The sequence below is a fragment of the Aspergillus glaucus genome (genome assembly GCF_001890805.1).
Source record: "Aspergillus glaucus CBS 516.65 unplaced genomic scaffold ASPGLscaffold_11, whole genome shotgun sequence".
Taxonomy (NCBI): domain Eukaryota; kingdom Fungi; phylum Ascomycota; class Eurotiomycetes; order Eurotiales; family Aspergillaceae; genus Aspergillus; species Aspergillus glaucus.
In genome coordinates, this window is record NW_019170463.1 from 948847 (window position 1) to 957356 (window position 8510).

General features: G+C 39.8%; 1 protein-coding gene across 1 annotated transcript; it reads left to right on the forward strand.

Moving 5' to 3' along the window:
- Positions 1 to 6882: 6882 nt before the first annotated feature.
- ASPGLDRAFT_172555 (uncharacterized protein) lies at positions 6883 to 7752 on the forward strand (the record flags this gene model as incomplete). The annotated part of the gene is made up of 3 exons (XM_022542768.1): positions 6883 to 6978; positions 7055 to 7229; positions 7268 to 7752. The coding sequence occupies 3 exons, from the start codon at positions 6883 to 6885 to the stop codon at positions 7579 to 7581; spliced, it is 585 nt and encodes a 194-aa protein (XP_022400776.1). The 3' UTR covers positions 7582 to 7752.
- Between the last annotated feature and the right edge of the window lie 758 nt (positions 7753 to 8510).

The following is an 8510-nucleotide window of genomic DNA, read 5'->3' on the forward strand; positions in this document are numbered from 1 at the left end:
AGATGAGATGCATGCGCTGGCATACAGATTGGTATAATCTTGTTTTGCTTGCAGATTTGGTTGAATTGAGGTGTAAGATGGCTACCATGGCTGTCAAGGATCAATAGCCGATAATCACCAGTGATTCAACTATTAGTCAATGGAATAAAGTGATCTTTTAGCCAAGATAGACCAATCTGATCAGTAGTCCATCCATTCAGTGAGATATCAATATGCCAGTTCAATAGTAGGTCATCAAACCATGATTTGATAAAGACCTTGCCCTTAAAGATCAGATATGGCGGTAGTGCCCATCCAGTAGCATTGATCGCTTCAATTGATGTGACCCATTCACAATTACCAGGTTGCAATATAGGTCGTCGACCATAGTATTCAGCGCGTGTGATGACCCTAGCAGTAGCAGTGAGGCCCATAGCAAAACCAGTCTCATCGAAGTTATATATATCTTCAAATGCAATACCATATTGTATGATTGTCTCTTGCACTAGATTAAACCATTGCTGAATGATTGTTGGGTCTTCATTTTTAGCACGCTGATAGTCATATCAACGACTATAGCGCCCTTTGATCTCTGGTTGGTGCTGAGTGAAATTATACACCCATTTTTGACCAATGGTCTCTAGAGGAGTTTGGCCGCACTGAGCAAGCAGAATATTGGTTATTTCTTGAACAGCAGTAGGGCTAGGCGCTGCGCCACATGAATCCATTGACAAAATCCATTGAAGAAGCGTATACTCCTCAGTTTCAGTCAATTTATGGTTGTTTGCGCGCATATCATGGCGATTGGTATGGCCAGCTAGACGGCGGCGGAGCGTAGCCTCAGGCACATGAAATCAGCGCGCTGCTTCGCGCACAGAAGTAATTTGATATTTTTGAATAGCTTCAATAGCTAACAAGACCCTACCCTCCTGCTCAATTGATTTTTGGGAGGATTGAGAGCGATTTGGTGGCATGGTAGGCAATAAAAAAATGATTAAGATGGTTGGGTGAGATTCAGTTGGATGGTGTGTTGCTCGCTTACATGCGTTGCTTGCTTACCAACCACATTATAGGCTCTCAACCAATGTGCTATTATTAGATGCATTATCTGTTGTGATAGCAAGGACACAGTCTTCAATATCATACTTTTGTAGTATATCCCAAAGGACACCACCTAAGTTGAGACCAGTATGTTGGCCAGAAAGTGGTTCAAAACCAAGTAATACCTCCCTATATTCCCAGTTTGAATCAATGAAATAGCCTGTAATTGCCATAAATGCCTGATGAAATGGAGACGTCCAGCAGTCCAGGCTAATTGATAGCTTAGCCTGTGGAGGTAAACTTTGGAGCATGCTTTTCTGCCAATTTTGAGAGATTATCTGAAGTTGACGCTGTATTGTTTTGCAAGAAACAGGTTCTGGAACAGAGGGAGCTGTAGAGTGGTAATTGTAGTCACTAGCTGCTGGAGCCATCAATCATGAGAGAAGGGTTCAGTGGATGGGCGACGGGTCTATAAAGTAGGATGAATCAGTATATATCTTTAATATAGGATAGATAGAAGAAATACTGCATTCTGTAGTAGCTGTTGAATATTTGGCCGCTTTCCATGAAGTTGTGCTTTTTTTGCATGAAGCTTGGTGTTTTTTGATAGTGCTTGTGCCCATTGATCAATAATTTGGATGATTCAGGGTATTCCCACAGGAATTACACATAACCTTGGGCTCACCTGTCTGGTAATGGGCCACATGGCTAAAATAAGACCAAAGCTCTGTGTTTAGCTTCTTTCCATCCCATTTAATCTGTTGTTGTATATCCTCAGTTGACCCAAACTGCGTTTTGAACCACCAATCAAGAAATACTTTCTTATCCATCTCATTGAAGATAACCCATGCTTTCTTGCAATTGGTTGAGCGTTGTAGTTATGGTGGGACTGGAGGAGGCAGGTGAAGCTCTAGATTACTGCAAGTCCGGCCTTCAGAGGGTGTTGTTGGTGTGAATAAAGGGTTATCCTCACTCCCAAGTTTGGAGGAAAGAAAGGGATCTGACTGCTGAGACATTAGATAAAAACACCTTCAGGTTAAAAGGGTATAGGATAGATTACCAGGTAGAAGGCTTTACTACAGTAGAATATATCAGGCCTTTTCTGCAGAAATGTTGCTGAGGTGTACTTTGGTGGAGTAGTTGCTTTTCCCATAAAGCTGCATACTAGATATCCAATTATACTTCTGTGGGCTCTCCTGTGGAAATATATTATTGGCTTAATAGAGCTGGGTGTATATACTAGCTTTGTATAAGATATAACATGTAAAGGTTGTATTCAGCAGAGTATTTACACATTATATAGCTACTACTATGATCCTAGACACCAAAATAATTTTCTCAATGCTTTCAAGATAAATCAGGTTTATAACGAGAGTTAATCAAAGTATGGTGGTACTACCTATGGTGTAGAAAATATATATTCCATCTGAATACACAGCAAAAAGACCACCTTTCTAAACCAACTCACTTCCACTGATCAGAAATACTTTGAAACTAACATCCACCTAATTTACGCTGTAGGCTATTGTATAATAGCTTTCTTCTTGTAATATTATAGATGGTAGGTAAGAAAGAGAGAGATTATTAGCTTGTACGATAATCGTTGATGCTGTGATGGGATAGGAACAGAGAAAAATACACGCTAGTGACTAAGGGTTTTTATGCAGGAAAATTGTGTAGACTTGGGTATAAACGTACTCTTTGGGTATGGGTACGAGACCCGTACCCAAATGGGTACCCATGTGCAGGTCTAATCCAGCCCTACATTTCTTAAGACTTCATTCACTCTATAGTTTTATTTTATATATAGTATAGAGAGAATAATTATACTATCTTTCTTTTCTTCTTTATTAGTGGATTAATAGTCTAGCCACTAGCTTAAAGTATTAGCAGGGTTCTGTAAGTCTTGATAGTATTTAATATAGAAATCAAAGACTCATTTGTTTGGTATATTTATTATAAATATCTGACATTCATTAAACTCCTTAGTTATCATGAAGTAATGAATACCAATAAGATAAGAGATTATTTTTAAGTAGTTCTTAATAAACTGTTGATAAAAATTTATAAAATCTAAGAAGACTTAATGCATTTTATTTTAGGCTAGCTTTTAATGATTTTTATATAAGCTTTTTCCATGTGGACCCCTTCTAGATTTATATATAATAAGCTTAAGTTTATAATCTATATTAAAAGTAGTACACTTGTTCAGATTGTAATAGGAGTAGTTAGAAACCAACTTTTTCTCTTGGCATCATAATAATTTCTCATTGACACTTGACATTTACCTAAAATATCTTAGAGTACTCATATATATATCAGGGACTGAAGATTACCATGATTAGAATCTCAAGAATTTTAAGAGTTGAATATGTCATGCTGCTAGATAGGTTTGAAGTTCTAATAATTATACATGAAATCTCTCCTAACCAGAGTGGTTGGGTGGATATATATTAACCCAGTCCAGTTAGATAGATAAACCCCATTCTAAGGTAGTCAGCATGCTCCTTCCAATTAATGTATTTTCCTACCAAGTAACACACTTCCTGTGTTTTTTCATGTCTTCAATTAGTTAAATCATTTTAAACCACTACTATTCTATCAAAAATGCCTCTCAAGTCCCAAAATTTAAATGAGTAAGAGGGAGGATTGATTCTATTAGCAATATCTCTCTAAAAGAATCTCAAATTCAGACAATTCAGACTATACAAGCAGTATGCCATTTTCAGGTCTCTGAAACAGCCCTCTGATTGTGACAGTCTGGTTATGTGTATACCTCTCACATGCTGGAAGCAAGGGATATAAGTCTTATCAACACTAATGGCACATTATTCTTCTTTTTCTTTCCTCATGTTGATTATTCTCATTGATAGCTACCTAGATAGAATACATGAGTTGATGTTCTATTATCCCAGCTGAGCTCCATGACACTGATAATGACTCTATGATATAACTATACAGCCTGAAAAGCATGCATGTCATTAGGCATAGAATGACTGAAAATAGAGAGGAATCACTTCTATAATGGATACTCTTTATAAACTGATGTGGAGCAGCCCCCTGACCATCTTATGTTTAAGATATGGTCAATATTCTCCTTTCACAGCATGGTCCTGCCAATACTCAACCTGTTGGTAAGAATTGAGTATTCAGCCTTATTAAATGTCATAATGAGATCAAGATCAGTTATTCTTAATGATATAATTATCAATAAGCCAAATGTGAGAATCTAAAGATCATTGCATATAAAGACATCTATAACTTTGATGAAACTGGCTATGCAATGGGCCCAATTGCTACTGCAAAGGTAGTAGCTAGAGCTTGATATATGGCAGGCATTAGATTATATAGCCTGGGAACTGAGAATGGGTTACATCTATTGTGTTAACTCTATAGGATGGGTCCTACCTCCATGCATTTATATTCAAAGGAATTTGTCACAGGCTGCGCCTGTCGCATAAGCGATATGTCTAGTCAAGCGGAGAGGCTACTAGACGGAGAGGTTATCGGAGGAACTATTTACCCGCACTGCGCACACATGTATTTAGAGCCGCTCGGTCGGGCATCCGTCCGATATTTCTTCAACGAAATCTTTTGTGCTAAAGCTAGTCATTAGCATTTCCGGGCCTAGCCCTTAACAGAATTGTCTATATTAAGAGCTGGTATCAAGATCCTAACCTGCCTCCTAATTTGAGGATTGAAATTAGCCCAAATGGATGGACATCAGATCAAATTGGACTATGGCTGTGCTACTGGAAAATATTACCTCTTAATACTTGATGACCATGCTACATAGCCATCTTACTCTGGAATTTGACAAAATATGCAGTGAGAATGATATAATTCCTATCTATATGCCAGCTCATTCATCAAATTACTGATCTAACTATCTTAAGATCCCTACACCACCAGGCAGCCAGTCAACCAATTCAGCCCCTAAAACACCTTATAATCTGAAGCAATTGGAAAAGCAGACAACTACAATCCAGAAGCTGCTCAGGGAGCATATACATAGCCCTTCAAGTCCTACTAAAGCTGCTCTAATGCAGCTTTTTAAGGAGTGTGAAATGGCCATGAATAGTGCTATTCTTTTGGCCCATGAAAATCAGGAATTATATGCTTCACATGAAAAGCAGCTTCAAAAACACAAGCAAGCTAGGAGGCAGATAGCTACTGAAGAAGGCCTTTCTATTCAGGAGGACCAGGAGGAAGAAGTCATATCTACTATATCTATAAACTGGCACTATTAATGGAATACTGCTCTGTACAGGTGCCACTATATTACAGTGATTGCAATATTATAAGGCATAAAAGGAATCAGTGTCCTAGTCACAATAGTAATTAGTTTTTACATAGAAATTCATTTTATTAATGTTAAAAAAGACTCCTACATTTTAATTATAATTGGAAGTGCACTGCTCAGTCAGGTGCATCATGTGATAAAGAAATATACTAATATTTTATTAACCACTAATGCTATTATATTAAATTCATTCAGCTATCTATTAGAGCATTAGTTAATGTCATGCCCTACAGTCCTATATAGACTACACATTATGTGCTGGCCACTGGCTAGGTGAAATAGTCAGTGCAGCTGCTGTTATCTGAGTGATTATCTTAACTTCAGGAGGCTGGTTTAGACCCTAAATCACCTGCTGAGTGTCCTCCACTGATAAACCACCCTGATAGGTCATCAAATCATGATTTAATAAAGACCTTGCCCTTAAAGATCAGATAAAATGGTAGTGCCCATCTAGTAGTGTTGATTATTTAAATTAATGTGATCTAATTCATGATTACCAGGTTGCAATATAGATCATTAATCATAATATTCAATTTGTGTAATCACCCTAGCAGTACAGAGGTGTGCGAGATAAGTCTCGCTCGGCGCTATTCCCTTTTAAGAATAGACTAGTCAGCACCGTACACGCCATTACACGTAGCTACCATCATCTGCAACCCCCTCAACACTGCATATGGCCTATCTTATTGCTTTTTTTAAACCATATAGGCCATTATTGATGCCACTTGCTCTCTATCTTCCTACCACCTGCCCCCTTACCCACAGATTCAGTCAAAATGCGCGGGTCTTATCATCCTGTTGGTGTCCGTGTTCAAGCAGTTGCTCTAATGGCCCAGGACTTTGATATACAGCATGTTGAAGCCATCACTGGCATGTCTAGCTGGACTATTAAGCGCTGGGTCAAGAAGGCAAAGGAACGTGGCTTTAATCCAGAGATAGACCAGCGGATTTTGACTGAATATGTGGAAGATGAACCCCGTTCTGGCCGTCCTAAAGAAGTTACTCAATCAATTGAGGAATCTATTATTTCTTCTGTTAAAAAAGACCATATTGGACGTGAGAAATCCTCTGAATTCCTTGCTTTTGAGTCTAATATCTCTTCACATTCTGTTTTAAAAGTCCTTAAGAAGCACGGCCTTCATAGTGTCAAACCTACCAAGAAACCAGGTCTTACTGATGAAATTAGAAAAAAGCGTCTAGATTTCTGTCTTGCCCATAAAGACTGGACCCTGGAAGACTGGAAGAATGTGATATTTACAGATGAGACCTCAGTGGCTTTGAGCCACCGATGTGGAGGAATTAGGATATGGTGTACTAAGGATGAGGTAAATGATCCTACCTGTATTCAGCGCCGGTGGAAAGGAAACTCTGATTTTATGGTGTGGGCTGGCTTTTCTTATGATAAGAAAGGCCCTATTCATATCTGGTCTCCAGAGACAGCGCAGCAGAAGAAGCAAGCTACCAAGGAGATTGAGAAATTGAACAGAGAGTTAGAGCCAATCTACAAGCAAGAGTGGGAGCTCAACACTTCTATGTCAAGAATGAGGCTTAGAGGTAATATGCCTGGCTGTGAGCCAGTCTGGCATTGGAATAAAAGGAATGGCCGCTTAGAGCGTGACTCTAAAGGGGGAATAGACTGGTGGCGGTATAATAAGGTAAGTTTAAAGCCATTCTATGACTCTATCCTCTATTAAGATGTCACTGACTTCTACTTCTTAATCTAATGAATAGGAAGTCCTAGTTCCGAAGCTGATTCCTTTTGCCAAAGAATGCATGATTGAGCGCCCAAAAACTTCAGTTCTAGAGGATGGAGCACCAGCTCACTGTCATCATTTTCAGGCAATGACCTATGATCTTTTTGGGGTGCAAAAGATAATGGACTGGCCTGGCAAGTTATCTATAAGCAGTTACTCCTACATGAGTGCTAACTTCTTCTTCCACTAGGCAATTCCCCTGATCTAAATGCCATAGAAGCAGCCTGGCCATGGCTAAAACGACGAACTACCTCCCGTGATGCCCCCCGAGATAAGAAGACTGGAAAACAGGCATGGATTGATGGATGGAGTGAGCTACCTCAGGAGCATATTCAGCGGTGGATAGAGCGCCTAGTACGCCATATCCAGGAGGTTATTGAGCATGAGGGAGGCAATGAATACAAGGAAGGGACTACAGGCCATGATAATAGGAAGTGGAAGGGGAAGAGAAGAAAGGGAGAGCTCTCTAGGCGTCAGGATCTAGGAGATGGCCCCCTCTTTTAAACCATCTCAAGGCAGTCTATAAATACGTTTTCTATGGGTAGTAATAGCCTCATCTTGGCCTAGATAGGCACAGAGTACATAGATGGCTTCCTCGGCGGCTTCAGTGGACAGCCAGGTAGAGTGATCTATCATATAAATTACCATGGGATCTACCTTGACCATATATTACAGCCAAGCGAGACTTATCTCGCACACCTCTGTAGCAGTGAGGCTCATAATAAAACCAATCTCATTAAAGTTATACAAGCAGAATATTGGCTATTTCTCAAACAGTAGTAGGGCTAGGCACTGTGCCATGTGAATCCATTAACAAAATCCATTGAAGAAGTGTATACTCCTCAGTTTCAGTCAATTTGTGATTGTTTGCGCGTATATCATGGCGGTTGGTATGGCCAGCTAGACGGCGGCGGAGCGTAGCCTCAGGCACACTAAATCGGCGCGCTGCTTCGCGCATAGAAGCAATTTGGTCTTTCTGAATAGCCTCAATAGCTAACAAGACCCTACCCTCCTGCTCGATCGATTTTTGAGAGGATTGAGAGCGATCTGGTGGCATGGTAGGCAATAAAAATAATGATTAAGGTGGTTGGGTGAGATTTGGTTGGATGGTGCGTCGCTCGCTTACATGCGTCGCTCGCTTACCGACCACGTTATCCCTGTCTAGGGGATGAGAAATGTTTGTCAAGGCCTGAGAGGCTACTACACAGCTGTCTCTCTATCTCTTAAGGATTTCTACAATACTCCTGGCCAGCAAGCTATGGTTTTCTTGATTTGTATATAACACCTTATCAGAGGTCTTGCAGATTTAGTAATTGTATACACCCATCCCTGCTAACTTTACAGGCATATGGGCACTGCTAGACAAACTAAATAATTACACATTATATAAGTTAGCAAACAGCTCATCATACCTCTATAGAGTCTGGGCAGCT